This window comes from Ovis canadensis, chromosome 1 (genome assembly GCF_042477335.2).
Source record: "Ovis canadensis isolate MfBH-ARS-UI-01 breed Bighorn chromosome 1, ARS-UI_OviCan_v2, whole genome shotgun sequence".
NCBI classification, from domain to species: Eukaryota; Metazoa; Chordata; class Mammalia; order Artiodactyla; family Bovidae; genus Ovis; species Ovis canadensis.
In genome coordinates, this window is record NC_091245.1 from 91,736,882 (window position 1) to 91,760,644 (window position 23,763).

Sequence of the window (23,763 nt, forward strand, 5' to 3'; positions counted from 1 at the left end):
GAAGGAAACAGCAACCCACTCCAGTGTTCTTGCCTGAAGAATCCCAGGGACGGGGGAGCCTGGTGGGCTGCCATCTATGGGGTCACACAGAGTCGGACACGACTGAAGCAACTTAGCAGCAGCAGCAGCAAAACCATCATGATGATGCTAGTCAGACCACTGATGACCAATTTGAAGATGACTGTTAGAGATGACTGTGCTGTTTCTGCATGGAGAACCACCCCCCGCCCCTGTCTATAAATGCTCTCAACTCCCTGCTTGTCAGGGTTGGGGAGTCAGCCTTTGGACAGATGTCTGTACTCTCACCACACTCCCTCCGCCTACAACCCCAGTTGCTGGCACCTGAAATAATGGAAACTTTCCTTTCCACCTACCCACAATGCAGGAAAACCAGGTTCAATCCCTGGGTTGGGAAGATCCCTTGGAGAAGGAAATGGCAACCCACTCCAGTATTCTTGCCTAGAGAATTCCATGGACAGAGGAGCCTGGTGGGCTGCAGTCCATGCGGTTGCAAAGAGTCGGACACGACTGAGCGACTCCACTTTCACTTTTCCTTCCCAGCAACCTGGCCTGCTTATTGGCTTCTGAGCAGTGAGTAGCAGGACTCTGCCCCTCTGCCCCCCACACAAACTCAGTAACACTTCAGCACTATGTCTTGTGGTAATTTGTTAATGTAGTTTTAAAAGAGACCTGACTAGAGAAAATAAGAGTTCAAAGAGCAAGCATCTTAGAAAGCTCCAAATTAAAAAACACAAAGGGGAAAGAAAAGTCAACAAAAAAACAACGTAAAGGAGTTGTCAAGTGGTCAGAGAGGTCTGAAAAAAACCAAGAGAGCACAGTATTATAAAGAAAATATCTCAAGGAATTTGATCAAAATGCTTCTAGGAGCATTCTAGGAGACTTCTAGGAGGATGAAGATGAAAAATGCTCACTGGTGACCTTAGCAAGAGATGTTTCAGGGAAATTAATTATGAGGCCAGAAACCAAACTGATGTGGAGATACAAGGAAATGGAGACAGCAAATGCAGACAATTCTTTCAAGAAGTTTGACTGTGAAAATAAGAATGGTTTGTGGTTAGAGAAGGACACAGGATCAGGGAGAATTAGGATGGAAAGACTAAACAACCCTTAATAGGGTGTATAAGCTTTCACCAGCAATATAAGAAAGTATGAGTTGCCCCACTACCCCATTAAGAGGATATTAAAAAACTTCTGGATTTTTACTAATAAGTTAAAACTGGCATTTTAGTAGTTTTAATTTCTTTTTCTTAAGAATGAAGTTGCATACCTTTTCAGATAAGAGGATTAAAGGGCCATTCGTATTTCTTTTTCTGTTAAGCGTCCATTTGGAATGCTTATTTTTATACTGTGTTGCTAGTATTCCTCTTATCCGTTAGTATTTCTAGAGCTCTTTATAGTTTAGAAAGGTTAATCTTCTGTCAATGATACAGATTTGTCTTTTGACCTTATTTATGTGATTTTTGGTTTTGTTTTGGTCATAGTTAAAAAGACCTTTGCCACTCCAAAGTTATGAAAGAATTCTTGTTTTCTTATATTTCTCTTGATTTTCTACGTTTAAATCATTGACCCCATTTGGAATTTATGATGGTATACAGTGATACGAATACTAATATAAACTTTAGATACCTGATGTCCCAGCACTACCATCTCTCTGTCACCAATGACTTCAGATGCTATCATTTTTATATATCACATGTGTATACGTATTTGGGTCTACTTCTGGACTTTTCTGTTTCACTGAACAATGTTCACAAACTAGTCTATGCTTATTTAATAATTACATCTTTAAAATATATTGGTATCTGATAAGGTACTCCTCCATCACTGCTTTTCTTTTTCAAAGTTCTTATCTGTTTTTTCACATAAATTTCCAAGTCAAGTGATTGTCCCAGAAAAAAACAATTATTGGGGTTCTTATTGGGATTATGTTTGACTTACAATTTAGGGGAATCATCATTTTAATGTTGATTCTTCTCAATCCAAGAATGTGGTATATCTTTCCATTTATGTCTTCTTTTGTGTGATGCTTTAGTACTAATACAAAGAGTAGTGAAAAGGTAAAGAAGGCTGCTAGTTAAGGTAGACTGAACATATGATTTATTTTTATTTCTTATCAAAACCCCACTCAACTGAGTAAAACAGAAAGGCTATAAATTTCAGAAGCTCAAACAGAAGTGAAAATGATAGAAACAAGCTATCAAAATATATTCTGAAGGTAAAAAATGTATAGGAGAATCAGCAACTGAGAACTCTGAACACTGAATATAGAAGATACCTCAAAAGCAAGTTCGTGCTACAAACTCATGGAAAGGCTAAATATCCCAGAAGATGGGAAACAAAGGACAGAACTAAAACAATGAAGATGGGTTTAAAATCGGTTTACAAGTCATTCAGACCCCTCCCTGTACTCACTTTCCACCTCCCACATCCAATCCTTTTTCTTATCCTATCTATATTTGTGGAGAAAATGGACAAGAGGCTATAGAAACAAAACTACCAGGTACACCTGTGAAAGTGTGAAAGAAACCCTGTATACTGAAAAGACAGAATTAAATTCCATATAGTGTAACAATGAAATCATCTACCTATTTCCACAGTTCAGTCCCAAGAATTCTAGCAGACAGGGATACAAGCTACTCTACTCCTCTAGCAAAAATATGGTAGATTCTTAGCTGTAAAAATTAAAAGCCCCAAAGAAAAGATCTCGAAATGCTAATATCTGGAGTTTTCTGATAATGACATGGCTAGAGTCCTTACCCAGTCATCAAGTGCCACCTACGAGTTCATGAGTTTCTAATCAGTTTTGCACTGATTCATATTTAAATATAAACAGATCACCAGACCTTTGAAGAAAGTATCTAACAGAAGATTAAGACAAAAAGAAACTTGATGAAACAGAGACAATTTAGAGATAAAAGAAAATCTCAAAACAAGTATAATTAATACCATCAGAGAGATGAAAGATGATACTGCACTCATGAAATAAAAACAGGAAAGTTATTTTTCTGAAAGAAAAAAAGCTAAAAACAAGAACAAGCTCTTAAATACAAAGTAGTACAGCTGAAATAAACCAACAGGAGAAAAAGAAGAAAGTTAAATCTACCCAAAAAGTAGAATAAATAGACAAAAATAAAAGGATCGGTAAGAAAACTGGAGGTTCAATCCAACTCATAAAAGTTTCACAAGGACAGGAAAACTGAGGTAAGGAAATTAACAAAGAAGCAACAGGAGAACAAACAGAAGGATATGCATTCCCACACTGAAAAAATCTAAATGTTCATCGGAGTGAACAACAACAAGACTCACACCAATGAGACCTGAGAGAGCCACAGGGGTTGGAGGCGGCCTTCAATTACACAGTGGTGAGAATACATGTGTTTATTATTCTTTACACCTGTTTATCATTTATCTCATAAATTAAAAAAATTTAAAAGCAAAAAGAGACCCATCTCAAGGCACATTATTCTCAGTGTTTAGAAATTTTATAGGAAGGAGGTTTTGAAAGCTTCCAGAGAGAAAAAACAGGACACCTTGACATTGGACTTCTCAGTAGCAACACTCAAAGCTTAAAGATACTGGAGCAACACCTTTATAAATCTGCAGATAAATATCTCCAACCTAGAATTTCACATCTATCTGAACTACCAATCAAATGTAGCGGTAGAAGAAAGACTTTTCAGATATTTGAGTCACTGAATTAAGGTAACAAAATAGTCACAGACTCCCAGAAGAGGAGAAAAAGGCAAACAGAAATCCCACTATATACGTGTACAGGATACGTGGGATGTATACAAGATATATACACCTCAGGATAAATTTCCAAATATATTCTTAATCCAACACAATAGTATTACAAAACTGCAAACATGCTAAATGCTCAAAAACAAGAAAATAAAGTGATATAGTCTCACACACACACACACACACAGTGGTTAAAATAAATGAATCAGAATTACGTGTATCAATGTAAATCTAAAAAGCAATGTTGAAATTTTAAAAAAGCAATGTTGAACCAAAGCAATGTGTAGAATGATACATGCCATTTATGATTTATGTGTTAAATCACACAAAATTGTTATATAACATTGTTTGTATGTGCATACATGCATAGCAAAACATTAGATGATATATACTGAAATAAATCTCATAGAATAAAGACTGACTTCTTGGAAGAATAAAAATATTCCTTTAATTAAAATGAAGAAAACATATAAAGCAGGAATTCACTTAAAATAAAGTGCAATTTTCTTTATAGGGCAACGGAAGGGAGAAAGAAGGGATGGGGGTGAGTAAAGATCCTAAGGAAGTGGGTATAGAGTTTCTGTTTGGAATGATGAAGTTGTTTAGTGTTTCTTACACTTGCCTGATCGCAAGAATCAAATCACTTGAGTATCTATCTCAGGTCTCACTCTAGACAGAATGAATCAGAAATTCCAGTAGTGGAACATGAGATTCTAAATATGTGTCTTGAACTAGCAAGGCCAGATTATTCTTAGGATCTGGCATGTTTGAGAAACTCTGGCCTGGAAACGGCATTTGAAAACAAAGAACAAATTGAGTTCTACCACTTCCCAAAGTATGTGATGGGAAGGAAGAAGCAAGTATAATGAGAACTGGAGGGAGGTATGTAGAGAACAAAGAACAGGAAAAAATAAGGCTGCTATGGAAGCAAGAGACATAATGCCAAACAGGGAAAACTCACCCTCTAGTAAAATCAGAAAGCAAAGCAAGTAGGGGAGGATAGTTTGTACATAGGAGGGTAATGCCCATGAGGAAATGGTAGCTAGCTTTGCATGCATTAAATTTTTAAATGTATTTATAGTACCTATAAAAGTTGAAACAATTATATTTGAATATATTTTGCAATATATATTGCTCTATGTCAATACATACCTAGTCCTTTAGATCAGAAACTTTATAAAGTTACCCTGTATCAACTGCTGAGTGTTAAATAAGCTTCAGCTGTGCTCCCCGATAATACACCTTGTAATAAGGATAGCCACAGATCAGTTAAAAATTAGAAGACAAAAAAAAAAAAAATTAGAAGACAGTAGCTTTACTCATAATAGCCAAAACCTGGAAGCAACCAATAAGTCCTTTAATAAATGAATGGATAAATAAACTGTGGTACATCCAGACAATGAAATATTATTAATATTCAGTCCTAAAAAAAGGCAAAGTACATCATGTGAAATGCTGGGCTGGATAAGGCACAAGCTGGAATCAAAATTGCAGAGGGAAATACTAATAACCTCAGATATGCAGATGACACCATCCTTATGGCAGAAAGCAAAGAGGAACTGAAGAGCCTCTTGATGAAAGTGAAAGAGGACAGTGAAAAAGCTGGCTTAAAACTCAACTAAACTAAAAAAACTCAAAAACTCAAAAAACTAAAATGATGGCATCCGGTCCCATCACTTCATGGCAGAGATGGGGAAACAACGGAAACAGTGACAGACTTTATTTGGGCTCCAAAATCACTGCAGTGGTGACTGCAGCCAGAAATTAAAAGACGCTTGCTCCTTGCAAGAAAAGCTATGACCAACCTAGACAGCATTATTAAAAAGCAGAGACATTACTTTGCCGACAAAGGTCTGTCTAGTCAAAGCTATAGTTTCCAGTAGTCATGTATGGTTGTAAGAGTTGGACCATATAGAAAGCTGAGTGCCAAAGAATTGATGCTTTTGAACTGTGGTGTTGGAGAAGACTCTTGAGAGTCCCTTGGACTACAAGATCAAACCAGTCAATTGTAAAGGAAATCAACCCTGAATATCCATTGGAAGGACTGATGCTGAAACTGAAGCTCCAATACTTTGGCCACCTGATGGAAGAACTGACTTATTGGAAAAGACACTAATGCTGGGAAAGACTGAAAGCAGGAGAAAGGGACGACAGAGGATGAGATGGTTGGATGGCATCACTGACTCGATGCACATGAGTTTGAGCAAGCTCCAGAAGTTGATGATGGACAGGGAACCCTGGTGAGCTGCAGCCCATGGGGTTGCCAAGAGTCAGACTCGACTAAGCAACTGAACTGATCAAGTCATGATGAGCTATCACACTGGCTATCAATGAGCTATCAAGCAGGCTTCCCTGGTGGCTCAGAGGGTAAAAGAATGTGCCCTCAACGTGGGAGACCCGGGTTCAATCCCTGGGTTGGGAAGATCTCCTGGAGAAGGTCATGGCAACCCACTCCAGTATTCTTGCCTGGAGAATCCCCATGGACAGAGGAGCCTGGTGGGCTACAGTCCATGGGGTTGCAAAGAGTCAGACACAACTGGGAGACTAAGCACACATATTAACCCATGAAAACACACAGAGGAAGTGTAAATGTATATTTTACTAAGTGGAAGAAGCTAATCTGAAAAGGCTACATGTTATATGATTCCAACTATATGACATTCTTTTAAAGTTGAAACTACGGAAACACTAAAAAAGCTCAGTGGTTGGCAGGGGTTAGAAGGGGAGATAGGGAAGAATCAGGCACAGCACAGAGGATTTTTCAGGCAGTTTGAAAATACTCTGTATGTTACCCTAATGATGAACATATATCATTATACATTAGTCCAAACCCAGAGATTGTACAATACCAGGAGTGAACTGTAAAGTATGAACCTTGGATGATTATGATGTTATCAGTGTAGACTCAACAATTAAATTTATCACTCTGGTGGGGAGGGCAGGGGGGTGGGGGTGAAGGGTTGGGGAAGTGGGATATGCTGATAATGGGAGGAACAAATGCATACGTGGGGCCTGGAAGTATATAGGAAATTTCCATACCTTCCTCTCAATTTTGCTGTGAACCAAAACTGCTCTAGAAGAATAAAACAAAGCAACTTCTTTTAAAAAAAGAAAAACCTAGTAGAACACCAAGCTATAAATACACAATATGGAAAAACCCTGAGGGGAGGAGAGGTGGGGGGGAGGTGGTGAGGGGTGGTAGGGCAGTAATTACTGCATAGAACTCATCTTTCAGGAAGAAGCCTTTTCGAGCTGATTGTTTTTAAAAAAAAGACAGAAAGGAAAAAGCTTGCCAGCAATCTTCCTAACCTTGTGACCTGTGAATAGAAAGGCATTCCCACTTTAAAACATACAGTAAAAAAGCAGCATGAGTCAAAATGAGTCTATTGTAAGCTGTACTCAGAATGAGAGGGAAAAAAAAAAAAAACCTACCATTTTTATGCTGTTTTATAGTCAGTTAACTAAAATATTTATTTCTTCTTTTATGTAACACACTGATGTGTAGTTCCTCAAGAGTTTCTCAGTTATTTACCAAGCTACAAAGCACTCTTCTAGTTCTACGCTCTGTCTTTTTTTTAAAAAATACTTATTTATTTATGTGGCTGCGTTGGGTCTTAGTTGTGGCGTGCAGGCTCTTTGTTGCTGCTCACAGTCTTCTCTAGTTGCAGCTCTCAGAATCAGTTGCCCCGTGGCAAGTGGGATCTGGTTCCCAAACCAAGGAGTGCATACTTACTGCAGAACTACCACACTTCAAAGTTGAAAACCATAAAAAAAAAGTTTCCAAGTAGCTAATAATTATAAGAAATAACATCCAAGCCAATAAAACCCCCATAAATTATATATATTCCATAGTTTTTTAAGAAGGAAATACATTTCTAAGTGAACACTAATTTTTCTCCGTTAACTGACCAAAACATTCCACAAACACAAACTTTTGGTCAAAACTGTTTTTTGGCCAATGATTATGTAAAACTTAATTTGACCTGAAAAATCCTACAGAATTATAAAAATACCATATTATCAATATATGTGTAGTAGTTTAGATTGGAAACTCAACTTTACAAAATTATCCTGTTATCAACTTCTAAGAGATAAGTAATCAAATTTGACAATCATCTTCAACTGATATTTATCATGAACTTACCTCCTTCAGTGTTAAAACATTTGACTTTTTTTGAACAGTAAAGGAAAACAAGCACTTCCATGTGCATCCTAGCTTGCCTACTACAATAATTTAAATACATAAAAGTAACAGAAGCTATAATTTTTCTTGCACATAATAAAACCTATATTTGAATTTTACTTTCTCCGGCCTGAGCCAGTAAGTTCTAAAGTAGTACTTCTCAAACTTTAATATGTATATGAATAACCTGAGGATCTTGTTAAAATGCAGATTCTGACTCAAGATCTGGGTAGGGATCTGAGAGTCTGCATTTCTAGCAAGTTCCCTGGTGGTGCCAAATTTATTCACAGAGCAAGTACCAAGCTTCTCAAAAAAAGCATAATTTACAATATTTAAATGGCCATTGTTTGCAAAGCACTGGTCTAAATAATATTTCCAATTAAATTCCTAATTAAGCAACCTAACACTTTTCTGTCCTTATCTTACTTGACTCCTAATATGGATGTGATATTTAAGCCCTTCATCAATTCTTAAAACCTAGAAAAGCTGTACCGTAACCTTCCTTCTACCTCTCTTTCTTTCTGAATTCTTCCCATGTTCCTCATACATGTGGGTGCATCAAAGAATTCCATTCACAGCTTTCTCTCTTCCATTTCTAATGCTGTCCCTGGATCATCTATACACTCATGGTCCAACTTCTGTATCTTAGGTCTAGATATGTCTCCCAGTCCAAGATCCATGTATCTTACTAACAGACAGAAATCTCTGTTTGTCTTCACAAGTATCTCAACATAAAATATCTCAAACTAAACACCTAGAAACTAACTTTTTCAATCCTGTATTGACTTTGTCACCAGAGTCCGCTCATTTGTCCAAATCATTTTAATACTCCATTCTTCTCCCTCCCCCAGTGCAATTAATCCCATCTTCTAATTATTTCTCAAATTTCATTCCTTCCTCTCTAATATCAGTATCAGTTTGGACATGGATCATTTCCAATCTAGTTACCACAGTAATCTAACCAGTCATCGTGCTTTCAATCTCATTTTCCTCTATTTCACCCTTCTCACTACTGTGCAATCTTTGCAAACTTGATAGCACTCTGCTATTAAAATTCACCAGTGATTCCCCATTTCCTTCAGGAAAAAGTACTTTTTTAAAGCACGTCATACGAAGCTCTTCACAACTTTGATTTGTGTCTATCTCTCCAGCGTTAACTGCCCTTAACAGTCAGCATATACTCTTACTATGCACGTCAAGCTATCTGCAGCCTCCTGAAAGTGCCCCATTCTCTAATGGCTCCGTATGTTTGCACAGGCTATTATTCATTATTCACTATGTTTAAGACGACCTTATTACACTAAGTAATCTTCTTTCAAGACTCTATTCAAGCATCACATGCTTTAAAATGCCTTTTCTAATCACTTTAAGTCTGAGTTAGGTAACACCACAAACTATGCTCCCTCTATTTCAGAGTTTTGCGTATGCAAACCTCTATTCTAATACTTAAAACTGTATTATAATTGCTAGTTTATTCATCTCTTCCACTAGGATTGAGCGCATCGATTAGTTCTTTTAAGAACAGACTGTGCAGTACACGATAAGTTCTCAACAAATGTTTGCTGAATAAACTGTCTTAAAATATAGTCATGAATAATTATCATGGCTACATATTTAAACTATAAATAACTTCCATTAACTGTATCTCTAAGGTAATAAAAAATTTACTTCACTTTATTTTTAACAGAAATTCATAAGGCTTAACAAAACACAGAATTCATAAGGTATTCACTTAATCCCCAACAATCTAAGAGTATTTTGAAAAACATTACAATAGCTTTCTGAACACTATATTAAAGTGAGATATTTTAACTTCACTAACCACATAGTTTCATCAGTGAGGGAAGGAGTATTGGTAAAACAATGCATCTGTCGTTCCCGTGGCTTAGGTTTGCACACTGTTTCTTTCTGGAGGGAAGTGGGAGGCATGTTTCATGGCTTACGGGATCTTCGTTCCCTAGCCAGAGATTGAACATGGGCCCTCAGCAGTGAAAGCACCAAGTCCTAACCACTTGGCCACCAGGGAATCCCCTGACCAGAATTTCTACTTAACTAGCTACATGACCTTGTTATAATAAACATCTCCAAACCTCAGTTTCTTCTATGAAAAACAGATAAAACTGCTTACCTCCTCCCCCACAGATTATTTCAAATAGTAAGATATGAACATGAAAGCATTGCTATAAACCCCAAAGTGCTAAAGAAATCTGAACTACTATGTGAGGTTCCATCCCAACTGCCAAAAATTTTAGCTGCAAATTCATAGTTTCACAGGCTATGATAATCTCCTATACCTGCACCTCATGTCTCTCCAATGACTAAAATTCATAAATAAAATTAAGTGCCAGGATCACTGGAACACAAGACTTACTTAACAGCCCTCAATATCCTTAGGTGGTTGAAATGATTAATAATAATATTTGTTATGTTCTTAAAAAGTGTCTACTTTATAAATCTCAAAGCAAATCTCAAGGTAAGTTGTTGGTACAGTCATTTAAATTTCAGCTCCATTAAAAAAAAATAGTTGGAGGACAAAAATCAGCAGGGAATATTTAGAGATATTTTATTCTATTAATTATTTAGACTGGGTACTGTCTATTGACACATAAGCTTGATCCACTAGAGACTAGCTAACATGAAAGTTAAAAAAAAATCACCATTAGAAAACCAAGATATTCCCCCCACCCCCAAGTTTCTGGCTTATTTCTCAGATATGTCTGCTGGTCTATCAATTAGAATAGGAAATTTGCTGCATTTTTCTAAACGAAAAAATTGATAGAGAACATTAATTCTGCTCTCAGCAATATCCTTCTTTGTTAGATAGGGACTTAGGAGGATTAAGAACTATATTTAAGAGAATTATTTTCAGTCCCTTTTCCAATATTTATAAAAATAGGATTCCTTAACCTTCAAAGGGCAAAACTCCTTTAAAAAAAAAAAAAAAGAAAAAGAAAAAAGAAAATCTACTACAAAAGTCAGCACTTCGGTACCTGATTGTGGTAATAAGGCCAAAATCCAAGACGAAGCCCTTTATTGCACATCGTGTTCCAACATCTTGGGCAGCCCCATCTTGCGACCTCTCCAGATTGGCTGCTCCTGCTCTCTCTACTGCAGAGAGAACTTCAATTAGAGAAATTCTGAAGCTCATAAATCTAAACTGGATACTCCCCTCACTGGAGGCAAGGATGGCAAGAATCACTAAAAAGATTCAAGTCAGAGAAGGTTTCATATAAATCTAAGTGGCTTGAAACCACTATAATGCAGGTGGCTGAGAGTCTTGTGATGCAAATCTATTTACTTAAAAAAAAAATCTTAAGGAAAAGAATGGCAGCAAATTATTAGATAACCTGAAAAAACAGGTTATATAATCATAAATCTCTAAAAAGTAAAACAGTCTCCACTAAACTACTGTAGAATTTATACCTATAATACAAATTATAGCTGACCATTCATGTTCAGAATCCTTATGAAAAAAGCAAGCAAGAAAAAAACTAGGACACATTATCAACTTCTTTTTATGCCCTAAAATAACTTCACTGAAAAAATGTTTGGTTAAAAACCACTGGTTAGGAAGGAGAGGTTTCCCTGCTGACTTAAGCCTAGCTGCCCAAGCAAGGCTTCAGAAAATGTCTTTACCTACTATAATGCATAGGCAGAAGGAGCAGAGGCTATGGCGGTCTTCCTAGTGACCCTTCCAAGTCACATAAATGGGGTATGTTTCTGGGATAGACTGCCAACAAGTTACTGAAAGAAGAGAAACAAAAACAGCAGAAACCTGACAAGCAGGCCAATGCCCTCACGCGTTTTATCATGACGTAAGTCTTAACTAGTTACCCTGTGGCTACCAGATCTAAATCACATCATCCACACTAATATTACCCAATTTACAAAAAACTGGATTGGTTTTCAAGCTGGTTTCCCATAAAAATTTGTTCCACAAAAAAGGATGTAAAACAGGTATAAAGCATTTCTTAGACCAAGCAAGTAACAAGCCACACCCCAAAGAATTTCAGCAGTTAAGATTTTTTTAGTTAGAGTTATAAACAATCTGAACCACTTTTACCACCATGAATTTTAATCAAAAGTGTGCCACTATGTGTTATGCAACAGAATGAAGTTAATACTTTTGAGGTACTGTAACCTGTATTTACTAAACAATTTAACAATGATTTTTACCTTACCTGAGTGTGAAAATTTGAAATGGTGGTTGTTTCAATATCTTTCTTGCCCAGAATTTCCATTTTCACTGGAGTGTTGGGGAAATTAAAAGCAAAGTAGTCCAAGAAGTCTGGGAGATAAGCAGCCGCTCCATGCACTATTGCTAAAGCATAGTAAGCAGCATTTTTCTCGTTTTCACTGAATGTCAAAGCAAGAAACTCCTCAGAAAATCTCTCCATCTCCATTGGAGACAAAAATGAGAGTTCATCCATGTAAGCGTGAAGGACAAGAGCACCACCATTGGACTGGTGTTCCTCATGAATAAAGTTGCTAAATTTAGTACCTGTTTTTAAGAAATTTCTACGAATAGAATGTTCCTGGTGAGTCATAAAAGGTGTTTGTACTCCTTGGGGTACCCGATATTCTTGCATGCCCAAATTTAATCGACACAGCTGTTCATCTTTCAGATACCTGAAGGACTCCTTATTAACTCCTGAAGTGCTATTTATTTGTCCTTGGGTGAGGATTTCCTTACTGATGCGGGTCAGGCCAGCACAGATGGTTTGTACTTCCTTATTGTACATTTTAAGGCGTCTTCCTCGCATATCTTCTCGGTGTTTCTTTTTCTTTTTCTTCTTTATTTTCTTCAAGACAAAATCATCAGCTCTCTGGGTTTTACCATTTTCATCTGGTGTTTCTGGCCACAATAATTAAAAAGAAGTTAGTTACTAGGCCTAGTGTCAACATACAAGCTTCTTAAGGTATGCAATCTGAAATTAAATAGCCTATTTTCAGTTTCTCCCGAATTTGTCATTATAATTTACATGTTTATAAAATAAGACAAAGATCTTAAAATACAAAAATATTCTGGATTGAAGACTTTGCTAAATAATGCAAAGGTAAGCATATAACTTAATATGATTTATAATCAAAACTAAAGATAACTAAAGATAAATATCTGAATAATTTCACATATACCATACTGTATGGAGTATCTGCTCAAGAACTGTAAAATCTAAATTAACACTTGCCATTATTTTTCTGTTTGTCTATAAAACTAGTATGATACATACAGGCGAAGCAAATAAGAACAAATTAAGCTGTAACATCATCATTTTGCCTAACAAATTGGCAACTTTGGCGGGTGGCATTCTTATATATTGTTACTAGAAATATAAACTGGTACAACTGTCATGGAGGGCAATTTGGTATCCCCAAAACGAATATGTACAAAGCCCTGAAAATATTTATAATTCTCGGTCTCATAAACTCCACCCCAAGTAAAAATTACTCAAGAAAATAAGAAAATAATAACTAAGAAAAGACATATAAAGATATGGACGACAGTGTTATTTAGGGAACCCCCTAAATGACTAACAACAGGATATGGATTAAACTCTGTTATTTACATTAAACTCTGGATAAACTACTACCCAACCATTATAAATTATATGATAGATGAAAAGAACTGACAAATTACAAGGTTATGAAATGCTTACATTGTCACGCTTCCAGAAAGCCTTCTCTAACAACTCGTCCCCACCCAATTTGGATACCTTCTACTACATGCTTCCTTAATACTCTACTTCCTCTATTATATAAACTTACCATATTAATTGTCCACCTTTCCTCTAGACTGTAAGCAATACACATCTTCCCTTTCTTTCCAGAGCATCTAACGTATGTATAATCTGATCTTATTTTTAAAAATATTCATTTAAACATTTATTAAGTACCCACTATATGCCAGAAACCCTTCTAAGCACTAGAGTTACAGCGTTGACTGAAACAGATCTTATCCCTCCCTACTCTCCTAGACCTTATAGTCTAGTTGGACTAGAAAGTAACAGTATGCTACTCTAGATGCTAGGGAAGCTCTCTTTGGAAGGTGACATTTAGGCTGAGCCCTCAGTAATAAGACAAGGTAGGCATATTTTCTAGGGAAAAATATTCTAGAGATAAGCAAAAGAAAAAAGTATGACCAATCTATTTATATTCTGTGTATGTACAACACACAAAAAATCTGAGAAATAAACATCAAGGTAATAACGGCAGTTATCTAGGCTGGATTATAAATGTCTTTCTTCTTTTTGGCTTATCTTTATTTTCTAATTTCTATAATAAAGGTACATTACTTTTATAATTTGAAAAAGTACTTTTAATTTTTAAAGGATTATCATAGGTTGATAAACCCAAAATAAAACGGCATCTGTATTTACTAGCTGGAAGATAACACTAGAAAGAAATATTCAGGACTAAATAACAAGTATGGTCCTGACCATCTTTCAAGCTTGGAGTGGTATTTATTGTATAGAATTTATTCATCCAAAAACTGTATTTCTGACGTGATACAGTAATTCAATGTTAAGATTGATACTCCAACTAATCCTACTACTAGATCTAGGAAGAACAAATTCAATAGCTTTTACAGTGAAGAATTTACTTGATATAATATGTAAATGTATGACAAATCACACTACTTAATACAAAATCATTCCAAGTCATCAGATATTACAATAGTTATACAAACTTTCTAAAGAAAATATGTAAATGTACAAGTCAGACTTCGAAGTATACAGACACCAAATGACTTTCAGTCTGTTTAACAGAAATAAAAATTAAAATAAAAATTTAACAAAAATAAAACCTTTCATTTGCAACCATCACTTACGAGTAAACTGAAATCATATATCAAAATATAACGTAATTAGATTGTTTAAAGCTGCAAAAGGAAAGGCCATCTTTCATATGTAACTAAATCTTGGAGAATTCTTAAAATACTTAGTAATTTATATTTTTTACCAAATAAAATTAATGTAATACTTCTCTCATATATCAAATCAGTAATTTGGGCAATCCTCCCAAGCAACCAAATGTTAATGCTATTAAATATAAAGGTTAGACCAATTTTAAAATAGTCATCTAATTATCCTCTGCTAAATGTTTTGGCAATTTCACAGGAAAAAAATGAAAAAAATACCTCTGAATAGGTCTTGTTATTTTAAGCTTCAGAGGAGGCATTTGGTATGCAGAAGATGAATTGTGACCTAGATCTGCCACTGAAATTAACACCAAGAAGAAGCTGCCTTGATTGTAACACATTTTCTATACTATCAGCTTACCAACGGTATTTCTATGATGGTCAAGTCTCTGTGGGTTTTATTCCAAAACTCATTTATATGCGAACCATTCAATTAGCCCAACACAGTCCATCTCAAAAAAAACCACTGCACAAGGAAATGAAAAGGGCTTTAAATTGATTGCAATCTCACATTTCAAACATAAAAGTTTAAAATATGAAATAAATGTCCATCTCCTCACTAATCCTATTTTTCAAATTTTGATTCTTCCCTAAGGCTCAGTCAGATAAAGTAAGCCTGCATTTATAGAAAAATTTGAGACTACCTGTATCATACTATGGATTTTCATGAATAACATTTATTTTTGTATTATTGTGACAGCAACTAATTAAGAATAGCATACATACACAAAATTGTTAAAGGTTATTGCAGGAAGTTAGTCACTGTTGCTTTTAGAGAATGATACCAAATTTATCTTGCCTTGCATTAAAAATGTTATTTAAAAGTCAATGTCTTTGCAATAAATGTATTAAATCAATGCTGTATACCTTAAACTTACACAATGTTATATGTCGATTACATATCAGTTTTTTAAAAAGGGCAATGTCTAAAGTCTTCACAATTCTTCCATCTCTAGCAGAGAGTTTTTAGTTTTCCAGAGAACGTATTCAAGTGTATTTCCCTACAGCGGAAAAGTTATTATTTATTGTCATCAGATTAAAGAGAAATATGTAATGCTACAGAGGAAGATATACATTTGAGAGATAAATTGCTGGCTGTCTTTTAAAAAAGAGCATTATAACTATAGATTAATACACGACACTATCCATAAAATCCTTATGTATGCTAATACGATTAATATATTATCAACTATTAAATAGTACCATTTATTTAACATCACTATTGAAAGCCTTCATTAATGCAAAAAAAATAACTTTTCACATTACAAAATTTAAATTCATCAACACCATTCTTATGCTTGAATTATAGCTTATAACTGAAAAATAGGCAATATCCTCAATTTCTAAAAATCATGGTGGATAAGCAAAAGCAAAACAATTATAATTTTTTTAATATTTTACTAATCATAATAAAGACTAAAGGCTAACTTTCTCAAATAAATTCTCTTTGGTCTTATTAAAAGTTCTTCCAGCTCCATATAAAAATCTGATTCAAAAGGAAAAACAAAAAACTGCAAATTTGGAAGGCCACCATGTTAGTAATCACTGTACACTTAATAACACTGCCTTGTTGTACCCACACACAACCCCTCTAATTATGGTGTTTAAAAGTGATTGGCTAGATCTGAATCCCTGTCCCAACACGTCGTAGCAGTATTACCTTTGCAAGTTAATTTCTTGTTATTAATACCCTGTTTCTCACTGGTAATATAGGAGGAGGAAGTACAGTATCTCCTCATAAAATCAGTGTGCAGAGTACATGAAACAAAGCATATAAAGTATTTAGAACAGTTCTAAAACATGACAAATACTCGATACATAACACCTCTGGGAAAGCTCATAATTTCCTTAAGCTTTAATTTTACCACATAAAACATTATTAATACTAGTATCTATTTCAGAGTTATGTAAGAATTAAATGAGACAATGAATATAAAGCCCTCATTACAGTATCTGACACACAGTAAGTCCTCTCAACACCTTTATCACTTTCATAATAATATTTTATTACATTCCTTGAAATAACTGGTAATAATTCTGGGATATCAAAACTAGAGCTAGGGGTGAGCCACAGAGAATCACATAAAAAGGGGAGATATATCTGAAATAGGGAAGAAAACTATTATTCATTAAGTGTCTGCTAGGGATCATGTGTGTTTATCTCATTTTAATCTCCAATCCAGTGAAGGAGATACATAAATTCTTTTTACAGAGAAGAAAACAGAGCTTGAAACAAGATATGTTACTTCTGCGTGTGTATGCTCAGTCGTGTTTGACTCTGTGACCCCATGGACTGTAGCTGCCGGGCTCCTCTGTGCAAGGAATTTTCCAGGCCAGAATACTGAGGTGGGTTGCCGTTTTCTTCTTCAGGGATCTTCCCCACCCAAGGATCAAACCCACCTCTCCTGCGTTTCCTGTGCCACGTGGGAAGACCGTGTTACTTAAGTCACAAAGGGAACAGGTGACAAAATAAATTTAAACTCTTACCTGTCTGACCCCAAAATTCTTCTTTCTGCCTTCTCTCTCCCTGTTCTCCCTAGATCTATTCTCCCTAGATGATAAAATTGAAAATATCTAACTACAATCAACAGACTTGAGATGGCCTGGAAGAACCTCCAATAAATGGAGCATCACACAGTCAAAAAATATTTTACTGAGTGCCCACTACATGATAATTCTGCATAATCACAAAAATAACATTATTAAGGTTATGTAAATATGTCCTTAAAGGCTTCTTCATCTTTCTCTAGGTAAGTAAAGAAATATATCAGTCCCTGAAGGTATTGCTCTGATAAATGAGATTATCTATTTATATCAGTTCTCTGTATGTGCTGTGCTGGGCTGTGCTTAGTCTTTCAGTCATGTCTGACTCTTTGCGACCCCGTGGACTGTAGCCCACCCAGGCTCCTCTGTCCATGGGGATGCTCCAGGCAAGAATACTGGAGTGGGTTGCCATTTCCTTCTTCAAGGGATCTTCCCAACCTAAGGATTGAACCTTATGCCTCCTGCATTACAGAGATTCTTTACACTAGGGCCACCTGGGGAGCTTGAGCAACTCCAAATGTCTGAGTCAAAATTCATAATTAACTCATACACGAATTTGGATTGAGTACTGTTCAGCTGGTATGTAGAAACGTGTCTTTTAGCTGAATGGCCTTCTTCAGAGATCAGCAAACTTCTACAAAGAGCCAGAGTAAGTTTGCAGGTCATATTGTCTGTCCCAACTACTGCCTATACTGCTACAGTGCAACAACTCTGAATGTATACAATACATCTGAATGAGAAGAGTGATGTTCCAATAAGATTTTATTTCTGGACACTGAACTTCAATTTCATATGATTTTCACATGTCATATATTTTTCGCAGCCAATTAATATATAAAAACATTCTCAGCTCACAGGTTATACAAAAATAAGCAGTGGAATTGATTTTTGACAAAGGTACAGAAGTAATTCAATGAAGGAAGCACAGTCTTTTCAGCAAAAGGTGCTGGAGCAATTAGATATTATAGGCCAAAAAAAACGAACCTTGACCTAAACCACACGTATTATACAAAATTAACTTAAATGGATCAGGGATTCAAATGTAAAAGTTGAAAATAAAAAAAACTTTTGGAAAACCAGTAGAAGAAAATCTTTGGGACCGAGGTCTTGGGACCTTAGATGTGACACCAAAAGCATAATCCATAAAAGAAAATCAATACATTTATTGAAATAAAATTAAAAATATTTGCTCTCTGAAAGACACTGTTAAGAGGACGCAAAGACAAATAACAGAGTGGGAGAAAATATTTGCAAACCATTATTCTGAGAATATACAAATCTGTAATACATGAAGAATTCTCAAAACTCAATAATAAAAAAGCCAAAAAAATAATGATAAATTAGAAAATGGGAAGAAGACATAAAGAGACATTTTACTGATGAGACTATATGGACAGCAAATGATGGCATGGAAAGATGTTAAATATCACTAGCCATTGGAGAGATGCAATTTCAGTCCATGATGCGGTATCATTACACATACTAAAACAGTAAAATAAAAATAGTAACAATACCATATACTGGCAAGGATGCAGAGAAAATAGACCTCTCATACACTGCTGTGGGAATGTAAAATGGTACAGATATTTCAAGAAATAGTTTGGCCATATCTTCGAAAAATAAAACCTAAACATGCATTTGCCAGCAACTACATTCACAGAGAAATGAAAACTCACGTTTACACAAAAACCTGAACATGAAGTTCACAGAAGCCTTGTTCAAAATGGCCAAATTGGAAATAACCAAAATGTCCTTCAACAAGTCACTAGGTAAGCTGTGGCATATCCATACCATAGAACACTACTCAGCAATGAAAATAAGTGAGCTACTGATACATACAACTTGAATAGATCTCAAGGACATGCTGGGTGGAAAAAAATCTCAAAAAATTGCACACTATATATTCCATTTATGTAACATTCTCAGAATGACAAAATTATAGACATGGAGAACAAATTAGTGGTTTCCAGGGATTGGGGAAGGTGAGGAGACACAGTAAGTTCTAATATTACAAAGAGCACAAGGGGGATTTTTGCGGTCATGGAATAGTCCTGTACCTTGACTGCAGTGGTGGTTAAACTAATCTACAACTGTTAAAACAGCACAAAATTATAGGCACATCATTGTAACAATGTTAATTTTTCTGGTGTTGATATTATATAATAGTTATGTAAGATGTAACCTCTGGAGGAAATTAGTGTAGGGTAAGGACCTCCCTATTTTATTTTTGCCATTTCCTGTGAATATATTAATTATCTCAAAATAAGTTAAAAGAGTTCCCGAAAATCTGAGGATAAGGGAAGATATAGTTTTATAAATAACAAGGGTCAAGCAACTCTCCTTATTAACCTTAGAGTTGTGTCAAGGACCAAGCATGACAAAATAACAAAAAGCAGCTTTAACAGTACCTAGTAACAGCCAGACATTATTTTAAGTGCTTTCCACATAGAGTCTCACTTAAGCTACAAACAATCTTACAAAAGAAATACTTCAACCTTATTTTACAGATAAGAAAACTGAAACTGAGGTAGCTTAAGGTAATTTGTCCATAGTCACACAGTAAGTGGTAGAGCCATGATTTACACTCAGATGGATTCCAGAGGCATGCCTCCAGCATATCACTATACCAAGTATAAAGATATTCAGTGGGAAAACAAAAGGTATCCATCAAAGTGTTGTGCAAAAGCCTGGATTAAACAAAGGTTAAACCAGTTTATTTTCTGTAAGATTCTCAGAACTTTTAAAATGCCAGTGTGTGTCTTGTATCTAGAAGGCTACTGTATTGTTTTTTCCCCCACTGTATCTGAACAGGGAACCTTTCCCTCCAGAACACATAACCCAAGTCTCATTCAAAAGTCAAATTGTTTAAACTACAGTTATTGTGGTGATCATTCTGCAATGTACACAAATACTGAACCATTACTTTGTATACTTAAGAATAATATAATGTTATATAGATCAGTTATATCTCAATTTTTTAAAAAGTTAAAATGTTTAAATGACCTCACTATAACACACTTTTCCTTCTTCACACACTGGAAAACCACATATGCTTGGAGCTGCACTGTACAGTGTGGTAGCCACTAGCTGAAAGGAACTACTTGATTAAAAAATAATTAGAATTAAATAAAATTAAAAATTCAGTTCCTCAGTCACACGAGCCAAGGCTTCAAGATTTGTTTGAAGGGCCACATACTAATCGTTACCACACTGGGCAACACATTTATGCAAAACATTTTTATCACTGGAAAAAAGTTCTGGGAGGCAGCACTGGGTTAAAGGTTTGTTTTTGTTTGTTTTCTAAGACACGGCCTCTACAATTTTCAGAGACACACACTGTGAATTATTATACATGCATTTGCTGCTTCCCCCCATAAAAGGAGGCGATGTCAGAAATTCTAAATGGAACTGGTTACTGCCATTCTGATGCCAAAGAACAGGGAAAAGGTAAGCAAAGAACTGGAAAAAATGAATAGCAATATGAGAAAGCAACACATGCAGCTGGACAATGAAGCTTGAACTAGGATTCAGGAGATCTAGGTTTTACTCTCTATTATGCCAATGATTTTTTACTTGTTACTAATTAACTGTGACTAGATTAGACAAGTCTCTTCGCTACTTTAGGCCTGGGTTTTCATTCTTCTACAATACAAATTTGATTTGGATGATCTCTAAGATTCCCTCTGGCTCTATACAATTAAAACCCACAAAAATACATACACATATGAAATGAAAAAGTGAAAAATAAAGGTAAAAATAAAACAGAGCAAGATTATTGTATACTGGTGGTGGAAACTGGCACTCCTGTCCATCTGGCACAAGTTCTATTCCTCAGAATAAGACTCAGATACCAACAAAGGAAGAAAAATTTAATTCAGTTCAATAAAAACTTACTGAGCAGTAATCTGCAACAAACTGCACCATCACAAAACTAAGTAGCCCTAGGTTAAGACCATTTAAATATGTGTAAGAAAGCCAAAACTCACCCAACCTGAGACTGAAAGACTAGTTCATTAACACATAACTCAACTGCCCCAGTACTAAGAACACAGAAGTATTTTAAACTCTTCAGAAGATAATGCTAAGAAATTACATAAAATCACCTACAAAGTACAAATACATGGCATAGTCAAAATTCTGATCCGCGCCCCCGCCTCCCTCTACCAAAGAGAATGAAAATAAATGCTACAGGTACTTTCGAATAGGAAAACAGCAATTTTTGTGAATCTAATTTCTCTAGAACCCACACTCACTTAGTAGAGTCCTACATCTTCTGGATTATATTCTTGACTTTAGTAAGTCTACTGGAAATAAATTCTCAATTTGTTGTGCCAGGTTAATTAAAATGCAACTGGAATTCTTGTCTCTACTATCGCCTACTGAACATTTCCACTTTTCAGAGGCTCGGCTGGTACTATTTTCAAGGATCAAAGAGGAGAGAAAACCCTTTCCTGAAAATTAAAAATGATTTTTACCTCCACATTAAAAAGAAAACACACACAAGATAAACTGTGTTTGATATCTCATCTTTCAGAAGCTAAGGCAACCTGTGAGTCGAGCTAATTAATCTCGGTAAAAATTCAAACTCCTTAATAGCCCCAAACCATACTCGTTAATTTTGTGGAGCTTTCCATCAAGGAAAACGGGGGGGGGGGGTGTTTTAGCGACAAGCCTTTACTTCAGACAGTTTTTAATACCCCACATACTATCCCATGCCAAGGATCGCGCGGCGCGGAAACCCTGACGATTTCGAAAACAAACGTAAAGGCTCCGGGAGGGGGGAATGGTAAGGGGGTTAGTAACTGACAGCTCGGCCTCGAAGCAAGAAGCTTCAAGTAGGTCAGACCGTGTCGACGGACGGAAATCCAGGGTCCACCCCAGTGGGCTTAGGGGAGTAGAGCAGCAGGAGGTAAGCGGAGGGCAGGAGTCTTTCAGGATTAAAGGGGCGGGATATCGAAACAGAGAGAGACCCAGATAGAGCCCGAGCTCGGGGCAGTTCGGCTGCTCTCACCTCTCTTGGGGGCCTTGAGGAGAGGCACCCCTCCTGTCCTCTCGCCGTTTTCCTGCTTGTCCTTGTGCTTGAGCTCTCCCGGAGCGCAGGGGCCGGGGTCACCATCAGAGCCGCGGTGGTGATGGTGCTTGTGCCGCTCCTTGTGGCCCTTATGCTTGGGCCCGGCTGCGCTCACCGTCAGGGGCGAGAAGGTGAAGAGGGCCGAGGTGCCCGGGGCCGGGAGCGGGGCAGCGACAGCGGGTCCGGCGGGTGCCAGCGAAGGTGGCGGCGGAGGCGGCAGGAGCAGAGGCTCAACAGGGCCTGGGACGGTTGGGGCTGCATTCGTTGGCGGCAGCGGCCCGGGATGTTGGCGGCTGCGACGCCGCCGGTGAGGGGGAGCGAGAGGGGGGTCCTGGCTCGGCCGCCCTCTCTTCTCCTGAGACCCCCCGCTGCTCGCTCGGCGCTGCCGCTTAACTCCCCGCGGCGAGACCCCAGCGTGGGGTTTCTCCTTCCCGTCTTTGTCCGCCTCCTCCTGCGCCGCCACCGCCCGTACTACGCGCACCGCTCCGACCTGCGCAGCCATTTCACCCACAAACACACATTTAAATGGCCCGACCGCCCCCCCGTCCGCGTATCGCGCAAGCGCCGCCCGCGCACGGCCCGCTGGGCATTGGAGTCTCTCCCCCACCCTCCACTTCTCGGCCATTCTTCGTCCAGAGCTGAACATGCCGGAAGCGGCACTTCCCGGCGCTTCTCCGCAGGCCCCTCCGACCGAGCTCTGTTGTAAAGTACCCAAGGCCGCGCAGAGCCTCACGGGAGCGGTAGTTCCCCGCGCCCCCGCCGCGTAGCTGGCTCGTCGAGCCGAGGAGCAGAAAGAGAGCGTGCGCCGAGTCACGCTTCGGGCTGCGACGCAACCGCCGCTGGGCGGAGAGTTGCCGCCAACCGCCTTAACGGCCGAAACAATGTTAATAGCTTTCGAAGTCTGTAGGCGCGTTCCCATTATCGTCTCCGTGTGCCCCTTCGTCATTTTACACGGAGTGGGTGGTCTCCATAGTTACTTTTCAGTTTGCTATTCTTCTCATAACCTTTGTGAGGTAAAAGAATCTCCGGCCTTCTACAACCCTGGACAAGCGATGAGATGCAGAGGAAAAGGGAACGTAGTAACATAGCAAATGAGGGCGATTTTGCTTTAAGATAGAATGGAGCTGCAAATCAGACATTTCTGAACCTCTTCCTGGGCAGTAATTGCTATGGTTACAAGCACAGGCGCGACGAGGCAGGTGCAAGAATTGCCTGGGAGCCTGCTGAGCGCCGCCCACCTCTCCATCGAGTCACAGCCCCTCTAGTGCCTGGAAAGGTAGAGTC

General features: G+C 37.5%; 1 protein-coding gene and 1 pseudogene across 2 annotated transcripts in view; one reads left to right on the forward strand and one right to left on the reverse strand.

The window, feature by feature from the left end:
- The window catches only part of RSBN1 (round spermatid basic protein 1), a 43,607-nt gene extending 20,044 nt beyond the window's left edge, over positions 1 to 23,563 (reverse strand). Inside the window, exons 1-3 of one of the 2 annotated variants that reach the window (XM_069601076.1) lie at positions 22,420 to 23,563; positions 12,575 to 12,800; positions 10,936 to 11,053 (exon numbers count right to left, since the gene is read on the reverse strand). In XM_069601076.1, coding sequence (XP_069457177.1) covers positions 10,936 to 11,053; positions 12,575 to 12,800; positions 22,420 to 23,425 — 1,350 coding nt within the window. In that variant the 5' untranslated portion in view covers positions 23,426 to 23,563. Of the gene's footprint in view, positions 1 to 10,935; positions 11,054 to 12,126; positions 12,801 to 22,419 lie in introns of both variants that reach the window. The other variant, XM_069601070.1, reaches the window with a different exon arrangement.
- The window catches only part of LOC138446416 (large ribosomal subunit protein uL1 pseudogene), a 94,137-nt pseudogene continuing 92,529 nt past the window's right edge, over positions 22,156 to 23,763 (forward strand).